The sequence below is a fragment of the Myotis yumanensis genome, unplaced genomic scaffold (assembly GCF_028538775.1).
Source record: "Myotis yumanensis isolate MYYU_CA2020_CCGP unplaced genomic scaffold, mMyoYum1.0.hap1 SCAF_18, whole genome shotgun sequence".
Classification (NCBI taxonomy): Eukaryota; Metazoa; Chordata; class Mammalia; order Chiroptera; family Vespertilionidae; genus Myotis; species Myotis yumanensis.
The window spans coordinates 2,828,800-2,849,896 of NW_027223769.1; the positions used below are offsets into that span (position 1 = coordinate 2,828,800).

The 21,097-nt window shown below is 44.8% G+C and overlaps 1 protein-coding gene, 1 non-coding gene and 1 pseudogene across 2 annotated transcripts; 2 read left to right on the forward strand and 1 right to left on the reverse strand.

Annotated features, from left to right (window-relative positions):
- Positions 1–318: 318 nt before the first annotated feature.
- On the reverse strand, positions 319–19,732 carry LOC138996716 (cell adhesion molecule CEACAM21-like). The gene is made up of 3 exons (XM_070397859.1): positions 19,547–19,732; positions 18,180–18,539; positions 319–984 (listed from the first exon to the last, which is right to left on the reverse strand). The coding sequence occupies exons 1-3, from the start codon at positions 19,722–19,724 to the stop codon at positions 698–700; spliced, it is 825 nt and encodes a 274-aa protein (XP_070253960.1). The 5' UTR covers positions 19,725–19,732; the 3' UTR covers positions 319–697.
- LOC138996715 (heterogeneous nuclear ribonucleoproteins A2/B1 pseudogene) lies at positions 8,859–10,453 on the forward strand (annotated as a pseudogene).
- TRNAM-CAU (transfer RNA methionine (anticodon CAU)) lies at positions 16,087–16,159 on the forward strand. Its single transcript has one exon. It is a non-coding gene; the product is annotated as a tRNA-Met (tRNA).
- Positions 19,733–21,097: the final 1,365 nt, after the last annotated feature.

Genomic DNA, 21,097 nt, shown 5'->3' on the forward strand with positions numbered 1-21,097 from the left:
GATTCCTCCTCCCACCTCTGAGAAGGATGATGTGGACAAACTGCTTTGTGTTGAGTGCATTTCATCTCAATCTTACCTCCTGTCTACTCTCATTGTCCGTGTCAGAGTCCAGGCGCCATCCACATGACCCCATGCAGGAGGGACAGAGCTCAGATTCCTGTGAGCTACTCACATGCTCCCACTGGTCATTTCACAGCCACTGCCCATCCTCTGAGGAACTCGGTGTTGCCTCCACTGTGGAGATGGTGCGACTGAGACCAACCAGAGGTGGGTTCTGGTGTAGATGTGATCTTGAGTCAACAATAATGACAATGTCAGTTCACAGTTTTAAGCATTTATTGACTCAATGAAAGTCTTCTAAGGACTTTCCACCTTTGTCATTGACTATTCACAAGGAACCTATTTAGAAAGTGCATCATGGCCATAATTTTCAGATAAGAAAAAATTTATCGGTAGTTTAGCACCAACCTATGAACCAGGAGATCACAGTTCAATTCCCAGTCAGGACACATGCCCAGGTTGGGGGCTCAGTCCCCAGTGTGGAGTGTGCAGGAGTCAGCCGATCAGTGATTCTCTCTCATCGTTGATGTTTCTATCTCTCTATCCCTCTCCCTTCCTCTCTGGAATCAATAAAAAAATATTTTTAAAAAAGAAAAAAATTATTCAGAACTTAATAGCATAGAGGAGGGGAGGAGGGTTACCCATAATACACATCCAGCCTGAGGGGCTCACTTTTGCTGGAACTGACCGGGTTGAAGACCTCGCACTGATAACCCCCAGCGTCCTCCCTCCTGACGGGGTCTATGGTGAGGACACTGTTGCCCTGGGACAGCTTCATCCTGCCTGTGAGCAGGAGACTCTGGTTCTCGAAGAGCCACCGGATGGAGATCCCCTTGTCATTGGTGAGGCAGGTCAGGACCACGGCGTTCTTGTGCTCTGTGACTGTGGCATTGCTGGCTCGGATGGAAGGCTTCCCCACAGGCTCTGTGGAGAACAGAGGAGGTGACTTACTGAGAGTGGGCTCCTTCCTCAGAGATCTCAGCTACTCACAGGGCCACAGTGATCTCTGTAAAGGTCACCAGAAGATGGTCCCAACCTCTGCAGGATGAGTATTTTGTTCAGGTGACAATGTGTAAGAGGGGGCTGCACCTCTTCTCTGACCCCAGATCACCCCAGGATGATGCCTGACCTGTCCCCATGGACATCTTTATATCAACACCAGGAACACCTTTTTAGCTCATGTCTCCTACAACCTCATTCTCAGGTGGAATTTTTTCTGAGCAGGGCAAGCAGGGGCCAGTCAGCATGCAGGGTCAGGCTGTGTCCTGCAACCTCAGCCCATGTGTCCTGCAACCTTATTCTCCTGTGGAATTTATTTTTACAAACATTTTGACCCTTTTCTAGAACTTTCTTGATTTCAAAGAAGATCAGCTCCTGCTTCTCATGTAAACTTCATGCATGTTGGGAAAGGGAGGTTTACCACCTCTGTCCATTTCTGGGGTCAGGGAAACTTTACAGAAAGTGGAAAGGCATGTACCTCTTGTTAAATAATTTATTAGGCAATAAAAACAGCCCAACCCAGTTTTCATGACCTTGGACCTGGAGAGGTTCCATCTAAAGGATTTATTTCTCAATCTGAACAGGACTTTACTTCCTGGTATGTGATTGGATATTGCCATGAAGGACATCTCTAGAGAGAAGAGGTTTTAATAAAAGGCAGAAACTGTAGGAATAGAAGAAAATTATTTGATATGCTAAAGGCCACACATGAAAGCTCACAGCCACACAACTCTCTGTGAAGAAACTCAGAAAACATTACTAAGGTCATGAACAAGACAAAGATACTGCTTTCACCATTTCTACTCACTACAGTACTGGAAGTTTTGCTGGAGCAATCGGACAAGAAGATGGAATAAAAGGCATACAAATTGCAAAGGAAGAAGAAAAATTATGTATTTTAACAGATGACATAATTTTAGATGTAAAAGACCCTAAATATTCCACATATAGGGGGAAAAACTGTTAGAACTAATGAATTCAGTGAAGTTGCAGGAGACAAAAATCAACACTCAGCATTTTCTATTTCTTTACAACAACAATGAACAATCCCAAAATGAAATTAAGAAAACAGTTCCATTTACAATAGCATCAGAAATAACAGAATACTTGGGAATAAACTTAACCAATACATGGGAGAAGTACCGTATACATGGAAAACTACCAAACATATTTGAGAAGAAACAAATAAATGGAAAGACATCCATGTTCATGAATTGGAAGACCACCCAGCTACCTACATATTTGATGTAATCCCCATCAAAATCCTAATGACTTTTTTTTGGCAGAAATAGAAAAATCCTTCCTAGAATTCATATAGAATTTTAAGGGTCCCCAAATGGTTGCAACAATCTTTAAAAAGAAGGATGAAATTGGAAGTCTTATATTTCCTGATTTCAAAACCTACTAAAGAGCTAAAGTAACCAAAATAGTGTGTCACTGGCATAAAGACAGGCATGTAGTCCATGTAATAATACAATGGAGACCCAGAAATAAAACCTCCATTATGTGATCAAATGGTTTCAATAAAGGAGCCAAGGCCATTCAATGGGAAAAGGACAGTCTTTTCAACAAATGGTAGTGAACAACTTTATCCACATGCAAATGAATGAAGTGGACCTAATTATCTTACACTGTAAACAAGAATTAATTCAAAACAGATTTAATTCTAAAGGTGGGACCTAAAACTATAAAACCCAGAAGGAAATATAGGGGGAAGCTTGATGACATTGGATTTGGCAATGATTTCTTAAATATGACACTAAGAACACATGCAAAAAAAAACTAATAAACTGGACTTTATAAAAATGAAAAACTGTTCATCAAAGGACACAATCAACAGAGTGAAAGGTGGCCTATAGAATGGGAGAAAATACTTTGCAAATCATATACAGTGGGTCCTCGGGTTACATCGGAGATCTGTTCCTATGGCACGACATAACGCGATTTTCGCTATAAGTCGGAACCCACCTACACAAGCACCTACGTCACTCACATGGAGCACATACACAGCAGTAATGAAGTAAAACAGTAAAAAAAAATTTTTAAAGAAAGATAACAATTCATGACTGTTACCTGTGTTAAATAAATAATAAAAAACATAAAGCATAGCCCTAGCTGGTTTGGCTCAGTGGATAGAGCATCAGCCTGTGGACTGAAAGGTCCCAGGTTCGATTCCGGCCAAGGGCATGTACCTTGGTTGCGGGCACATCCCCAGTAGGAGGTATGCAAGAGGCAGCTGATCGATGTTTCTAACTCTCTCTCCCTCTCCTTTCCTCTCTGTAAAAAATCAATAAAATATATATTTTTTTAAAAAACACCATAAAGCATATATGTACATACTTCAAAATGAGGGAACTTTTTAATATATAAATAAATGGGAGACATTCGTCGAGTCCAACGTAACATGAGGACTGTCTGTATAGGGTGAAGGTTTAATGTCCAGAATATATAAAGATCTCCTACAACTCAACAACAAAAACAAAACCAAATAATCAGGGTTGAAAAATGGGCAAAACCCTTGAATAGACATTTCTCCAGAGAAGATATACAAGTGGCCAATAAGCCCAGGAAAAGATGCTCAACATCACTGTCACTAGGAAAACACAAATCAAAACTCTTGGGGTTGAAGTTGTTGGAGTGATGTTGGGTGTGGGTAACTCTGCTGTTAAGGTAACAAAAAAATCACTGCTCTGTGTGGTACCTTTGTTTCCTCCAAAGGCATCAGAGTTGGACTTCTCCACTCTCAGCCGCTTAAGTCCTCATAAGAGTAAAGGGGGGGGTGGTGGTAAGCAGGCTGGTATATCACAAGATAAACACATGGGGATCTTAGTGCTCAGAGAATGTAAGGCCTCCAACACTATCTGAGGAAAAGTACAGACTTTCTCAGGTGTCAATTAACTATCGTTGATCATGGAAAGACACAAGATGGGGAGCTAGAGACCACCCTGCACTTCTCCTGGTTCTTCAATGACCAGCTGACTGCCTGGCTGAACAGGGGCCATTTCTTCTAGCTGCTCAGACTTCCATCACCCAGCTAAAGTGTGTTTCTATGAGGCACAATTTCCCAGGGCATCCTAGAGACTGGGATTGGAGCAGAAATAAAACATGGAAAACAAGAGCAAGCTGGTGGTCAGTTGACTACTCAGGCCCCTGAGGCCAGGAGCTAGGTTAGGCCTTCCCAGGTGAGTATGACTGACATGAGCCAGTGAGCCAATAAATGACAGAGCAGAGTCCAATGAATGAGCTAGAAAAGATTGAAAGGACAGACAGGAGCTGACTGTGGCAGCAGAATCATGTGCTTTGCCCTTGGTCATTAAAGTCATTCTCCCTCTGCTGAGGGCAGGGGAGGACTTGTGCAGATGCAGATGCAGAAGAGGTGATGGACAGCAAGAGGGGAGCATGGACTTACTGACATTCTGGCCCTTGTGGACCATTTGTGTTTGGTGGTTATAAGAGAAACTTGAAAGGAATTTAAAATATTTCATATGTGAAAAGTATTATTAATACGTAGGAGCCTAAGACCAATAGCAGGAAAGACTATTCTCTCTCTCTCTCTCTCATTTTCTCTCTCTCTTTCTCTCCCTTCATTTTGCGTTGTTAATCCTCACCAGAGGATATTTTTCCCATTGATTTTTAGAGCAAGTAGAAGGGAGGGAGAGAGACAGAGAGAGAGAAACATCAATGCCAGACAGATCGATTGGTTGCCTCCTGCACGTGCCCCAACTGGGGCCAGGGATCGGGCCTGCAACCAAGTACATGCCCTGTCCACTGAGCAAAACCACAAGCCAATGCTCTGTCCACTGAGTTAAAAACCATCCAGGGCAGGAAGGACTATTTCTCTAGACAGCAGCAAAGGGCCTGAGACAGGGATCTCAACCCCTGGATGGACAGGTAACCTGTCCCATGTGACCAGAATTCCAAGGATTTGGCAGCCAGGTTCCAGTCTCTGAAGAGATTTGGAATCATTCACTCATTCGTTCACCATTTATTTCTTCCTAATTCATCAAAAGCAATTGGGTGTTTGTTACCCGTTGGTCCCTGGACTGGTTGCAGGTGTAGAGTGAGGAGTGAGCAGGAAAAGTCCTTTCCTTTACTAGGTGTACCAGTTAATAATGCGGATTTTTTTTTTCAATAGATGAAGTTACACCTATGTTGATATATATGCGATTTGATATGTATGCTATTTTGTTGTATTGACAAGCTTCAAAACTTCATATGTCAAATTTGCTGAAGGTGTTAAACAGCATAGATATTGTTACACTTAAAAATATTGAATTTTGAGGATAACCAAGATGGCGGCATAGGTAAACAGCAGAGTTTGCTGCCTCGAACAACCACTTCAAAAATACAACTAAAAGACGGAGCGGACATCATCCAGAACCACAGGAAGGCTGGCTGAGTGGAAATTCTACAACTAGAAGGAAAGAGAAAAGCATATCGAGACTCAGAGGAGGTGCAGTGCAGAAGTAAAATACTAAGGTGGGCAGTGCATGCAGAGCGGGCTGGCAGATGAGGGTGCCGTTGTTGTTTTCAATCGGGAGGGAGTCTCAGGCTCTGAGCTCCAGTTCCGGGCGAGTCTCTAGGGACCCAGGCTCATACGGGAGAAGCGGGACTGTCTGGCATCGATCAGAACCCGAGGGCAGCTTTCTCTCCAAGGGGCTTGCAGCGATTACCGGAACACTGAGAAGTAGAGCCTCTGAGGGCAAGACTGAGAGCAGCCATAACTGCTAGTCCTGCCCTGTGGATCCTGTGGGACTTGCCCCGCCCAAACCCTGCAGGGAGGCTTTTGCTGGATAGCCTCAGGCAAAGGCTAGATTAGCACCTCCCTAGAGATCCAGGAGCCAGGAAGCCCAGAGGTCAGAGTGGGACCATCCAGTTTGCAGCTCTGTGGAACCATACAAGACATACTCAGGGGGCAGACTCAGTGAGCACCAAAGCCCCATTGAAGCAAGTCTTGCCCCAGAGGGGTGTCTCCAGCACAGAAGTTCTCCCACTGCAGACACAGCTGATTCTCACAGCCAATTGGCCTGGAGGTCAATTCCTCCCAGGGATAACTACAACAATCAAGGCTTAATTATAACAAGACTGTGCACAAAGCCCACAAGGGGGTGCACCAAGAGTGTCTACCTCAGGTAATTGGGACACTTAGCACAGAAAGGCACTCTATCGACACAGCAAAGCATAAAAAATGCCGAGACAAAGAAACAGGACACAAATGACAGAAATGGAGGAAAGCAAACTGCTGGATATAGAGTTCAAAACCACACTTTTAAAGTCTTTACAGAACTGTCTAGAAGCCTCTGATAAATTTAGTAAGGCCCTCAAAAAGACTGGTGAGACCACTGATAAATGTAGTGAGATCTTCAAGAAATCTAGTGAGACCCTCGATGTTGTGATAAAGAACCAACTAGAAATTAAACATACACTGACTGAAATAAAGAATATTATACAGACTCCCAACAGCAGACCAGAGGATCGCAAGAATCAAGTCAAAGATTTGAAATACGAAGAAGCAAAAAACACCCAACTAGAAAAGCAAAATGAAAAAAGAATCCCAAAATACGAAGATAGTGTAAGGAGCCTCTGGGACAGCTTCAAGCATACCAACATCCGAATTATACGGGTGCCAGAAGAAGAGAGAGAGTAAGATATTAAAAACCTATTTGAAGAAATAATGACAGAAAACGTCCCTTACCTGGTGAAAGAAATGGACTTACAAGTCCAAGAAGCACATAGAACCCCAAACAAAAGGAATCCAAAGAGGACCACACCAAGACACATCATCATTAAAATGCCAAGAGCAAAAGAAAAGAGAGAATCTTAAAAGTAGCAAGAGAAAGACATCAGTTACCTACAAGGGAGTACCCATATGACTGTCAGCTGATTTCTCAACAGAAACTTTGCAGGCCAGAAAGGAGTGGCAAGAAATATTCAAAGTGATGAACAGCCAAGAACTTACAACCAAGATTACTTTATCCAGCAAAGCTATCATTCAGAATTGAAGGTCAGATAAAGAGCTTCACAGATAAGGAAAAGCTAAAGGAGTTCATCACCACCAAACCAGTATTATATGAAATGCTGACAGGTATCCTTTAAGAAGAGGAAGAAGAAGAAAAAGGTAAAGATACAAATTATGAACAACAAATACACATCTATCAACAAGTGAATCTAAAAATCAAGTGAATAAATAATCTGATGAACAGTATGAACTGGTGATTGTAATAGAATCAGGGACATAGAAGGGGAATGGACTGACTATTCTGGGGGGGGGGAAGGGGTGTGGGGGGTGCGGGAAGAGATTGGACAATAATCGTGCACCTATGGATGAGGACAGTGGGTGGGGAGTGAGGGTGGACGGTGGGGTGGGAACTGGGTGGAGGGGAGTTATGGTGGGAAAAAAGAGGAACCAATGTAATAATCTGAACAATAAAGATTTAATTTAAAAAAAAGAACAATGGACAAAGGACCTGAATAAATACTTCTCCAAAGAGGACATACAATCAATACAACTGAAAAGTGTGCTAGGGTGAGGGACTGCGGCATGGAAGGGTTACAGAAGGTTACAGAATGTGCTAAGGGGAGGAAATAAGACATGAGAAATTGAATGTGCTCTGAGGGAGGGGGATGTATGAGGAAGAATTATGTTGCTAGGATATGAAGAAGGATTGAGTATGTGCTGGGAGGAGGGACTGATGAATGGAGGGGAGTTGCAGGGTTAGGAACCATGGAAGAAAAATTGCTAGATTGTTTTAGACTAGTCAAGTGTGACTCTGTTTACCCCCCTTTTTGTGTTTATGAACTTTCTGTAAATTTCTAAGGTAACACTGTTTTGCTTCTAAGGTAACACTTTTGCTATAAAAATCATAATGCACACTTGCTCTTTGCCACATGCCGCGAGGCTTCCCAGAGGGGGAAGGTACCGGGCTGTGGTCAGCTGGCCAGCTTAATAAAAGGCTTTCAAATTTAAATTCTGAGTCGTGGTCTATCTCGTTGAGCCAACCCATAACAAAAAGATGCTTCATGTCACTAATCATCAGAGAAAAAAACCACAATGAGATAGCACTTCACACATGTTAGTATGGCTAACATCAATAAATCAACAAACAAGTGCTGGTGAGGACATGGAGAAGCTGTTGGCGGGAATGCAGACTGGTGCAGCACCCTGTGGAAAACCGTCAGGAGAAAAGAGATGCAGGAGAAGCCTAGAGATTAAGACTGAAGACTTATCAGCCAATTGCTATATATAAAACCTTCTTTGAAAAAACTTAAAAATGTGACCATCAGAAAAATGTGAAAAATTACTGAATATTTTATGATATTAAAAAGTGATTGCTAAAAATATATATATATATGTTGAATTTCGAGATTTCCCCCAGGGGCAGCAGGCCAGGAGGGAGCACTGTCCAAGGCTGTGCTGAGGGAGGGGGCCTCTGGGCTGTGGATCAAGCGTCACTGGACAGCTTTAGTCTCCAAGGGCGCGACCATTTCTCATCTGCCCTGCGCTCAGGCGGGGGCTGGAACCCGGTTCCAGCGAGGGAACTGTGCCACCGGGAGCCTCCCGCAATTCACGGAGCCGGCTTACGCCCGGGACGCCCAGCGCTCCCCGGGGCGGGGAGGAGGGCGGAGTACACCTTCGGCTTAAGGAGGGCGTGGAGGGTTCCCGCCATTGGCGGCAGTTAGGACGTTCACGCAGCGCCCTGACGGAGGGACGCGTCGGTGGGAGGGAAGGTTCTAGAAAAGTGGCGACCGCGGCTGGAGTGGCATTAGCAGCGGCGCCGGCTCGGCGTGCGGACGTGCCTCTAGCCTTGTTGTTTCTCCAGCGGGGGCAGTTCTCACTACAGCGCCAGGACGAGTCCGGTTCGCGTGCGACCGCGGAGATCTCTCTCATCCCGCTCGGCTGCGGGAAATCGGGCTGAAGCGACTGAGTCCGCGATGGAGAGAGAAAAGGAACAGTTCCGTAAACTCTTTATTGGTGGCTTGAGCTTTGGAACCACAGAAGAAAGTTTGAGGAACTACTATGAGCAGTGGGGGAAACTTACAGACTGTGTGGTAATGAGAGATCCTGCAAGCAAAAGATCAAGAGGATTTGGTTTTGTAACTTTTTCATCCATGGCTGAGGTTGATGCCGCCATGGCTCCAAGACCTCATTCAATTGATGGAAGAGTGGTTGAGCCAAAACGTGCTGTTGCAAGAGAGGAATCGGGAAAGCCAGGGGCTCATGTAACGGTGAAGAAGCTGTTTGTTGGTGGGATTAAAGAAGATACTGAGGAACATCATCTTAGAGATTACTTTGAAGAATATGGAAAAATTGATACCATTGAGATCATTACTGATAGGCAGTCTGGAAAGAAGAGAGGCTTTGGATTTGTTACTTTTGATGACCATGATCCTGTGGATAAGATTGTGTTGCAGAAATACCATACCATCAATGGTCATAATGCAGAAGTAAGAAAGGCTTTGTCTAGACAAGAAATGCAGGAAGTTCAAAGTTCTAGAAGTGGAAGAGGAGGCAGCTTTGGTTTTGGAGACTCTCGAGGTGGTGGTGGAAATTTTGGACCAGGACCAGGAAGTAACTTTAGAGGAGGATCTGATGGCTACGGAAGTGGTCGTGGATTTGGGCATGGCTATACTGGGTATGGAGGAGGACCTGGAGGTGGCAATTTTGGAGGTAGCCCTGATTATGGAGGAGGAAAAGGAGGATATGGTGGTGGAGGACCTGGATATGGCAACCAGGGTGGGGGCTACGGAGGTGGTTATGACAGCTATGGAGGAGGAAATTATGGAAGTGGAAATTACAATGATTTTGGAAATTATAACCAGCAACCATCTAACTATGGTCCAATGAAGAGTGGAAATTTTGGTGGTAGCAGGAACATGGGGGGACCATATGGTGGAGGAAACTATGGTCCTGGAGGAAGTGGAGGAAGTGGGGGCTATGGAGGGAGAAGCCGATATTGAGCTTCTTCCTATTTGCCATGGGTTTCACTGTATAAATAGGAGAGGATGAGAGCCCAGAGGTAACAGAACAGCTTCAGGTTATCAAATAACAATGTTAAGGAAACTTTTGTCTCAGTCATGCATAAGTATGCAGTGATATGGCAGAAGACACCAGAGCAGATGCAGAGAGCCATTTTGTGAATGGATTGGATTATTTAATAACATTACCTTACTGTGGAGGAAGGATTGTAAAAAAAAATGCCTTTGAGACAGTTTCTTAGCTTTTTAATTGTTGTTTATTTCTAGTGGTCTTTGTAAGAGTCTAGAAGCATTCCTTCTTTGATAATGTTAAATTTGTAAGTTTCAGGTGACATGTGAAACCTTTTTTAAGATTTTTCTCAAAGTTTTGAAAAGCTATTAGCCAGCATCATGGTGTAATAAGACATAACGTTTTTCCTTTAAAAAAATTTAAGTGTGAGTGTAGAGCTAAGAAGCTGTTGTACATTTATGATTTAATAAAATAATTCTGGAGGGAAAAAATGTTGAATTTCATGCTAAAAAAAGAGCATTGCAGGAATTTTTAATTCATTACTTTGTTTTGAAGAAAAAGTTATCGTATACTTCAGGAAGCTTATGGTGAACATGCTCCATCTCAAGATACTTGTGAATGCTGTTTTAAACGCTTTAAAAGTGATGATTTCGATGTGAAAGACAAAGAACGTCCAGGTCAACCGAAAAAGTTTGAAGACCAACAATTACAAGCATTATTGGATGAAGATGCATGTCAAACTCAAAAACAACTTGCAGAAAGATTAAACGTTGCTCAGCAAACAATTTCCGATTGTTTACAAGCAATGGGAAAGATTTTAAATGAAAGAAAATAGGTGCCACATCAACTGAACAAAAGACGAATGGAAAACCGAAAAGTCATCAGTAAAATGTTGCTTCGACAGCAGGAAAGAAAGTCTTTTTTTTGCATCCAATTGTGACTGGCGATGAAAAGTGGATTTATTTTGAGAATCCCAAATGCACAAAATCATGGGTTGATCCAGGTCAACCATCAACATATACTGCAAGGCCAAATCGCTTCGGAAAGAAGACAACGTTCTGCATTTGGTGGGATCAGGAAGGTGTGGTGTATTATGAGCTTCTAAAACCAGGTGAAACCATTAATACTGGTCGCTACCAACAACAAACAACAATTTGATCCACACTTTGATGGTGAAATGACAAGAATGGGCCAGAAGACACGGCAAAATAATTTAGCTTCCTGATAACATACCATCACACACTTCAAAACCAGTTAAAGACACATTAAAAGATCTTTCCTGGGAAGTATTAACCCACCCGCTGTATTCACCAGACCTTGCTCTTTCAGATTACCACTTGTTCTGATCGATGGCACACACACTTTCTGAGCAGCACTTCAAAACATACGAATAAGTGGAAAATTGGGTCTCTGAATGGTTTGCCTCAAAAAAGAGAAGTTCTATTGGGATGGTATCCACAAATTACCTGAAAAATGGGGGAAATGTGTAGCTAGTGATGGACATTACTTTGAATAAAGCACTTTTGATGTTTCTCTTGAAATTATCGTGTTTTCAAACAACAACAACAACAACAAAATCACAGACATTCCAAAAAACTGGGATCTTAAGCCAGCCAAAGGAATGACATTTCAATTTTTCATTTTTCATTATTATTTTGTTAGCTCTTTTTTTTTTTTTTTGCTTTTTTCTTTGTTTTCCTTTTTTTGTTTGTTTGTTTGGTGCTCTTTTTTTTTGCTTTTTTCTTTGTTCTCCATTTTTTGTTTGTTCCTTTATTTCCTACTTCTTTTCACATTGTTTTTTCAACCACGTGAGCAGCAGACACGTGAGTGGCATGCTCTTGTCCAGGGAGAATCAGCCCCGTGAGCAACCTGCCCCTGTCCAAGGAAAAGCAACCATGCAAGAGTCCGACCTGTCCGAGAAGCAGCAGCCGCATGAGCAGTCTACCTACGTCTAAGGAGCGGCAGCCCTGCACAGCCCACCAGCATCCAAGGAGCAGCAGTTGCGCACAGCCCCCACCCTGCACTAGTCCGAGGAGCAGCAGCTGCACAAGCATCTTGCCCTCGTCCAAGCAGCAGCAGCCGCACAAGCAGCCTGCCCAATCCAAGGAACAGCAGCTGTGTGAGCAGCCCGCCCCCATCCGAGGAGCAACAGTTCTGGTCCGAGGATCAGTAGCCACACAAGCAGACCGCCCATGTCCGAGGAGCGGCAGCCCTGCACAGCACGCACTGGTCTGAGGAGCAGAGCCACAACAGCCTGCACCTGTCTGACAAGCAGCAGCCGGGTGAATGACACATCCCTGTCTGAGGAGGAGCAGCCACGCGTGCAGCTCACTCCCATCCAAAGAACAGCAGCCTTGCAAGCAGCCCACCCCCATTCGAGGAGCAGCAGACTTGCAATCAACCTGTCCAAGTCCAAGGAGCAGTAGCCCCACAAGCAGCCCAACACATCAGAGGAACAACAGCAGCGTGCAGCCAGCCCCCATTCAAGGAACAGCAGCCACGTGAGCAGTCTGCCCCAGTTCAAGGAGTAGCAGCTGCATATGGAGCCCGTCCACATCTAAGGAACAACAGCCTCATGATCAGCACACCCTCTGTCTGAGAAACAGCAGCTGTGTGTGAAGCCTCCACCCACCAGCCAGAGGAGCCACCACAGCTATGAACAGCACCCACCAGAGGAGCTGCTGCCAACTGAGGAGCCACTGCCACCCGAGGAGCAGCTCCTGAATGACTCAACATCTAGATATGTCGGTGAGATCAAACATGGGTAGACAAAGAAACCCCCAAAGGAAAGAAAAGGAGGACTCGCCAGAAAAGCAGCTAAGTGAAACAGAGGCATGCAGCATGACAGAAAAAGAATTCAGATTAAGGGTCCTAGAATGCATAAACCGGATGGAGGAAAAAATCAACAACTTATGCAAGAATCAAGAAGAAACAGATGAAAAAATTAACAACTTATGTAAGAACCAAAAAGAAATGGATGAAAAGATCAATAACTTATGTAAGAACCAAAAAGAAATGAAGAGTGATATAGCTGCAATAAAAAACACCATTGAAAGTTTCAATAGTAGACTAGGAGAAGCGGAGGACTGAATTAGCAAAATAGAAGACAGGGAAGCAAAACACACACAAACTGAACTGCAATTGGAGAAAAAAATTAAAAGACAGTAGGAGAGCCTAAGGGAGCTATGGGACAACATGAAACAAAACAACATACAAATAATAGGGGTGCCAGAACAACAGAAAGAGGAACAAGGGTTAGAAACCCTATTTGAAGAAATGATATCAGAAAACTTCCCTGAGGTGGGGAAGAAAAAAGTCACACGAGCACAGAGAATCCCAAACAAGGTGAACCCAAAAAGACCCACACCAAGACACATCATAATTACCATGGCAAATGTTCAGGACAAAAAGAATCTTAAAAGCTGCAAGAGAGAGACTGAAAGTTACATACAAGGGATCTCCCATTAGATTATCAAATGATTTCTCAACAGAAACACATCAGGCCAGAAAAGAATGGACAGAAATTTACAAAGTGATGCAAAGCAAAGGACTGAATCCAAGAATACTCTATCCAGCAAGGCTATCATTCAAAACTGAAGGGGAAATAAGAAGCTTCACAGACAAAAAAAGGCTAAGGGAGTTTGTCACCACCAAGCCAGCAATGCAAGAAATGCTAAAGGGTCTGGTGTAAAAAGAAGAAATAAAAAGCTCAGAAATAAAACAGCCACAAAAAATAGAAATGGCTACAAACAAGTACCTTTCAATAATAACTCTAAACATAATGGACTAAATGCTCCAATCAAAAGACATAGAGTGGCTGAATGGATAAAAAAACATGACCTATATATTTGCTGTCTACAAGAGACCCACCTCAGGATAAGGGACTCACACAGACTGAAAATGATGCAAGGATGCTACAATATCCGCAAATCAATAAACGTGATACATCACATAAACAAATTGAAAGAAGAAAACCACATAGTCATATCAATTGATGCAGAAAAGCATTTGACAAAATCCAACACCCATTTTTGATAAAAACTCTCAGCAAGGTGGGAATAGAAGGATCATACCTCAACATAATAAAAGCCATATATGACAAACACACAGCCAACATCATACTCAATGGACAAAAACTAAAACCATTTTCCCTAAGAACAGGAACAAGACAGGGATGCCCACTCTCACCACTCCTGTTCAACATTGTACTGGAAGTATTAGCCATTGCAATTAGACAAGAAGAAGAAATAAAAGGCATCCAAATTGGAAAAGAAGAAGTAAAACTGTCCTTATTTGCAGATGACAATGATATTATACATAAAAAACCCTAAAGACTCCATCAAAAAACTATTAGACTTAAATGAATTTGGCAATGTAGCAGGATACAAAATTAACACCAAAAAATCTATGGCATTTCTATACACCAATAGTGAACTTACAGAAAGAGAGACTAAAAAAACCATCTCATTTACCATCGCACCAAAAAAATTAAGATATCTAGGAATAAACTTAACTAAAGAGGTAAAAGACCTCTACTCAGAAAACTACAGGACGTTGAAAAAAGAGCTAGAGGAAGACATAAACAGATGGAAGAACATACCATGTTCTTGGATTGGTAGAATCAACATCATTAAAATGTCCATACTACCCAAAGCAATCTATAAATTAAAAGCACTTCCCATTAAAATACAAATGGCATATTTCACAGATCTAGAACAAACTCTCCAAAAATTCCTCTGGAATAAAAAAAAAAGACCCTGAATAGCTGCCGAGATCCTGAGAAAGAACAAAGTAGGTGGGATCTCAATACCAGATATCAAGCTGTATTACAAAGCCACTGTTCTCAAAACTGCCTGGTACTGGCACAAGAACAGACATATAGATCAATGGGATAGAATAGAGAGCCCAGAAATCGACCAGAACCAATATGTTTAAGTAATATTTGACAAAGGAGGCAAGAACATACAATGGAGCCAAGATAGTCTCTTCAATAAATGGTGTTGGGAAAATTGTACAGATACATGCAAGAAAATGAAACTAGACCATCAACTTACACCATACACAAGAATAAACTCAAAATGGATAAAGGACTTAAATGTAAGACAGGAAACCATAAAAATACTAGAGGAATCCAAAGGCAACAAAATCTCAGACAGACATATGCCGAAGGAATTTCTTCACCAATACAGCTCCTAGGGCATTGGAAACTAAAGAGAAAATAAACAAATGGGGCTACATCAAAATAAAAAGCTTCTGTACAGCAAAAGAAACCATCAACAAAACAACAAGAAAGCCCACTGCATGGGAGAACATATTTGCCAATGTTATCACCGATAAGGGTTTAATCTCCAACACTTATAGGGAACTCATACAACTTAACAAAAGGAAGATAAACAATTCAATCAAAAAATGGGCAAAGGACCTAAATAGACACTTTTCAAAAGAGGACATTCAGAAAGCCAAGAGACATATGAAAACATGCTCAAAGTCACTAATCATCCGAGAAATGCAAATCAAAACAACAATGAGGTACCATCTCACACCTGTCAGAATGGTCATCATTAACAAATCAACAAACGACAAGTGCTGGAGAGGATGTGGAGAAAAAGGAACACTCGTGCACTCCTGGTGGGAATGCAGACTGGTGCAGCCACTATGGAAGACAGTATGGAGTTTCCTCAAAAAACTAAAAATGGAACTCCCATTTGACCCAGTGATCCACTTCTAGGAATATATCCCAAGAAACCAGAAACACCAATCAGAAAGGATATATGCACCCTTATGTTCATTGCAGCACAATTCACCATAGCTAAGATCTGGAAACAGCCTAAGTGCCCATCAGTAGATGAATGGATTAGAAAACTGTGGTACATCTACACAATGGAATACTATGCTGCTGTAAAAAAGAAAGAACTCTTACCATTTGCAACAGCATGGATGGAACTGGAGAGCATTATGCTAAGTGAAATAAGCCAGTCAATGAAAGAAAAATACCACATGATGTCACTCATTTATGGATAAGAAAGACCATTATAAGCGGCACCCTCTTAGCGCAGTAGGCAGCGCGTCAGTCTCATAATCTGAAGGTCCTGAGTTTGAGCCTCAGAGAGGGCCCGGCTTTTATCCGGCCGGACCCCCGGGTGCCGTGCAAAGAAAGACCATTATAAACTTATGAACAAAAATAGATACAGAGGCAGAGCCGCCTCGAACAGACTGTCAAACTACAGTGGGAAAGCTGGGGAGGGGAGGGGGTAGGAGGGGTGGGTAAGAGATCAATCAAAGGACTTGTATGCATGCATATAAGCATAACCAATGGACATAAGACACTGGGGGTTAGGGGAGGCTAGGGGATTGTCAAGGGTGGGAAAAAAAGGAGACATATGTAATACTCTTTGTAATACTTTAAGCAATAAAACAATTTAAAAAAAGAAATTATCATGTTTTCTTTGATTACAAAATCCGCCATTATTAACCGGTACACCTAGTATATCCAGTGGGAGTGACACCAACACATAGGAAACAAATAAGTGATTTCAAGACCAGTGCAGGGAGGGGTGGATCAGCCACCTGATGGGAGGGCGGGGTGTACCCAGCACTGACTCCGATTGTTAATGCAGGTAATTTTGTTTTAGCATAAAAACAGATTAATTCTCCATTTCCTTTTCTTCCCCAGACCAGAATCTCTCCCTCTGAGCTGAAGATGCCTAAGAAGGAAGGATCTGAATAAATAGTTGGTCTAGGGCCGTAGTCGGCAAACTGCGGCTGGCGAGCCACATGCGGCTCTTTGGCCCCTTGAGTGTGGCTCTTCCTAAGCCTTAGGAGTACCCTAATTAAGTTAATAACAATGTACCTACCTATATAGTTTAAGTTTTAAAAATTTGGCTCTCAAAAGAAATTTCAATCGTTGTACTGTTGATATTTGGCTGTTGACTAATGAGTTTGCCGACCACTGGTCTAGGGAATCACAGACACCTAATAGGCCCCTGGAGTGGAGGAGAGGACAGGGCTCTGGCTGCAGACAGACCTCAGATGACTCTGATCAGCTGCTCATGGTCTGTGGAACTCCACTTTAGTGACTGTATTTCCCTGTGCCTCAGTTTCCTTTCAATGAAGGAGGATAAATATTTGGCTGCCAGGTTGTCAGTGAATTAACCCTAAAATATTCACAGCACCTGACCTAAATCCTGGGCTGATTCCTGGTGGACAAGGAGCCCCCGGAGCATCTTCTCTCCTCTGTTCCTCCCTGGGGATGCTGGCCTTTCCCTGGACTCTTCTAAGTCCCCCAGGGCAGTTAGCCAAATACCTGGCCACTTTGTCCATCTGTGCTCTCCACACACAGTCTCAGGTGAAGGGCCAGGCTCCGTCCTTGCCCAGATGTGGCTCTTGAGGATGAGCTCTGGCTGGTGACCAGCTCAGGAGCCTTGTGACTTGGGCACCTGGGAAGTAATTGCTCCCGGTCAGCCCTGCCCACAGACCAAACCCAGCATGACACAGGCTCCCCAAGGTCCCTGGAGTGAGAAGCCTGGGATCAAAGGTCTGGGGAGGGGCTGACTGAGCTGAACTTCTGTGTGAGGATCCTAGGGGCCCCTCAGTCCATGACCTGACTGATCCCTGTAGAGCAGTGGTTCTCAACCTGGGGGCCGAACAACCCTTTCACAGGGGTCGCCTAAGACCATTGGAAAACACACATATAATTACATATTGTTTTCGTGATTAATCACTATGCTTTAATTATGTTCAATTTGTAACAATGAAATTGGGGTTCACCACAACATGAGGAACTGTATTAAAGGGTCTCAGCATTAGGAAGATTGAGAACCTCTGCTGTAGAGCCTGTCTCAGGGTCATGGTCATGGGGAGGGGCCCAGGGGCTGGATGAGACTGGCCTCCCTCTGCTGAGTCACTCCCATCAGATTGGCCCTTCTCTGTGGAGAATGTCTGCAGGCCTGGAATCCAGGAAGGGAACTCTGATCTTAGAAAGTTTGTCTCCACTGTGTGTCCTGCACTAAATGCCCAAACCCAACCTGGGAGATGATGCAGTAGGGGATGGAGGCAGAGTCCAGGGATGTCAGTCCTGTGTGTGAAGTAGAGTTCACCCCACCCAACACCCAGAGGTCAAAGAGCAATCACTCACGGTATACACGGAGCTGTCCGGTTACTATTTCACCTTGAAAAGTTTTCCTTATGGCTAGTAGAGTGTAGTACCCTGTATCCTGCAGGGTGACGTTCTGGAACAGCAGGGACCCATTGGGGTATATTGTCTCTCGACTGCTGTATGCAAGTCCTGGGTGTATTTCTTGAGTATCTATTATATATGATGCAATTTGATGGTTGCTGTCCGCACTTTCCCCTTTGAACCAGACATAGCCTCCAAGAAACCCTGGCAGGTTGTGGACACGGAGAAGCACATCCTTCCCTTCGGCAGCATTGGGCGGCACTGATTCAATAATGAGCTGGGCAGTGGTGGGCAGGCTCCAGAAGGTTAAGAGTGAGGCTAGGAGGGAAGAGAGAAATTGATCAATATTTGGAGCTCTGTATTGGGAAGGAGAGATGAGGCTTTGGGTCCTGAGCAGGTCTCTTCATCTCCCAGCCTTGGTCTGAGTATGTGTGTGTATCTCCTGTAGTCAAGTTCAGCAGCATGGCCACCATGACTTCAGCACCTCTGATCCTGTTACAGTGGGGCCTTGACTTACGAGTGTCCCGCTGTCTCTCGGCAGATTTTTTGCATTGAGTTGACAGAGTAATTTGAGTTAACAAGCTCCTTAATGAGCTCTGTCTTGGAACGAATCAAACTCGTAAGTCAAGGCACCACTGTATTTCCTCTGTTTTGAATACTCTTACCCAGGTGTCTGCCCTCAGATCCCTGCTGACACTCAGAAGTGTCTTTGGGAGACCCCTTCCCTGATCACCTCCTCTAAAGACCTCTATCTTCACTTTCTGACCTGTCCGTGGGTTGTTCCCTGCATGGCATTGTGGGGACCTGACATCACACCTAGATCTTTCCTTCTCTGTCTCCTCATAGAACATGAGCTTCACGGGGGCAGGGGCTTGTCTGGTCTTGTTGCATCCACAGCGCCTGCAACAGGCTGTAAGTACCTGTGGGTGAATGAGTGAGTGCTGCAGGGTCCTGCACCTCAGGGGATGTATCAGCCCATTTCTGAGCTTGGTGGTGAGGACACAATTTAGCACCCCTGGTTAAGTTCTTTGCCCCCTGACATAAATTGTGATTATTGTCATCAGTTTCTAAAACTTATTGTTCAGAAATTATTAACTTTAAAAACACACAGCAGTCAAGGTTTTCCTGCCCCTCGCCACCTCCAGATCATGGGATTGTCCTGCTGCTGAGCCCCCTCCCCCAACCTACTCTGCTCCCCTGTCCTCTCCCTCAGGTCCAAACAGAAGCCCTCTGTCCGCTCTCAGAGCGCTGTGCTCCCCAGGAGACCCCAGCCAGTCTCTGTCTCCCCTCCTCCTGCTCACCCCCAGGGATTGTTCCCTCCTTACCAGCCAGCAGGAGCCCCTGCCAGGGGACGCACCCTCTGTGCGCAGGGGCTGAGGAGGACTCCATGGCGTCTGCTGTCTTTTCCGTCCCTCCCTCTGTGAGAAGAGCTTGGGCCCAGGAACACTCCCAGGCACCTTTGTTCTGGTTGCCTGGAATCTGCTGTCCTTTCTTCCAGTGCATTGAACCTCCTCCCAGGGCAGGAATGTTTCCCGGTCACGTGGGAGGGGGCGGCGTCTATCCCTAGGACTCTCCTTCTCCCTTCCCTCTCATTCTTGAGTCCCCTGTCCCCTCCTCCCCTTTTCCTTCCATCTGCATTTCTGTTTCCTGGGAACTGCTGAGGCTTCAGTTTCTTTAGCTGTGATTATCCACCAAGCAAGCACACACACACACACGTCCTGTTAGGACAAACACAAGCCTGGGATGCTGAGGTGTCGGGGTCTCAGACATCCCCCAGAGCCCCCTTTCATCACTTGGAACTTTTCCCTTAAGAATTGGACCCTTGGGCCTCATCAGGAACTCTTGTCACAGGAATGTCATCTCCCGTCATGTGTGAGAATCACCTGTGGAACTTGGTAAAGATTGCAATGCCCAGGTGGCACCATAGAAACGCTGCTTCAACAGCTGCCCAGCTAAGGTAGATGCCCGCCAGGCTGAGACCCATGCTGTGTGGGTGGGGCAGCCCCTCCCCATCTCCTGTGCACAGAGAGGGTCTCCAGATCCTGTTCAAATGCAGATTCTGACTGGGCAGGTGTGTGGTGGACCTGAGACTCTGCACACAGCCTTGGCCTCTGCTGTGGAGAGGCCTTGGATCTGTCACCAACACAGACAGCTCCAGGTGTCCCCAAACCTGGGGATTACTCCATTTTTGACACAGAAACCCATCTGGGTCTTCCCTGTGATCTCAAATGCACTGGGAAGGTTGGATTTCCTTCCAGCTGGAAGGCCACAGAGGTGACTCTGGGGTGATAAAAGGGTCAGCTGAATGATGACGGGGAGGGGAGCCCCTCTCTGTCTCCAGCTGTCACCCACCTGGCCCCTGCTTCCCACACAGAGACCAGGACCAGGTGTCTCAGAAGGACCTGAAGTTCCCGGGTGAAGGTGTAGGTGTCCTGTGTATCCTCTCAAGTGAGGACTGTGCTTGGTGGTCAGATGGCTGTGGGCTCCCTGGTCCTCAGATTCTAGGGTTCAAGGAGACCTTCCCTCTCTGTGCCTGTTGGCTGAGCTGTGGCTCAGGGCCTGTCCACGTGCTCCCTGATGGTCAGAGCAGCCTGTCCCTCCTCTGCCTGGGGACTTTCCTGTGGTCACCCTGCCTTCCCCATGGGTGGTGCCAGGCATGGTGTTGGGGAGCAGCACTGAGACCCCTGAGAGCAAAGGTGCTGGGTACTAGGGAGGAGCCCAGAGGCCTGTTGGAGCAGGGGGTGGAAATCAGGCTCCTTCTGCACCTCCTTAGCCAAGGCCAGGTTCATGTGTGCATTTCCGGTGTGCTGTCTGCGTGTCTCCATGTTGCCACCTGGAGGTCGTGAAGGAGACCTGCAGCCAATGTCAGGGACAGC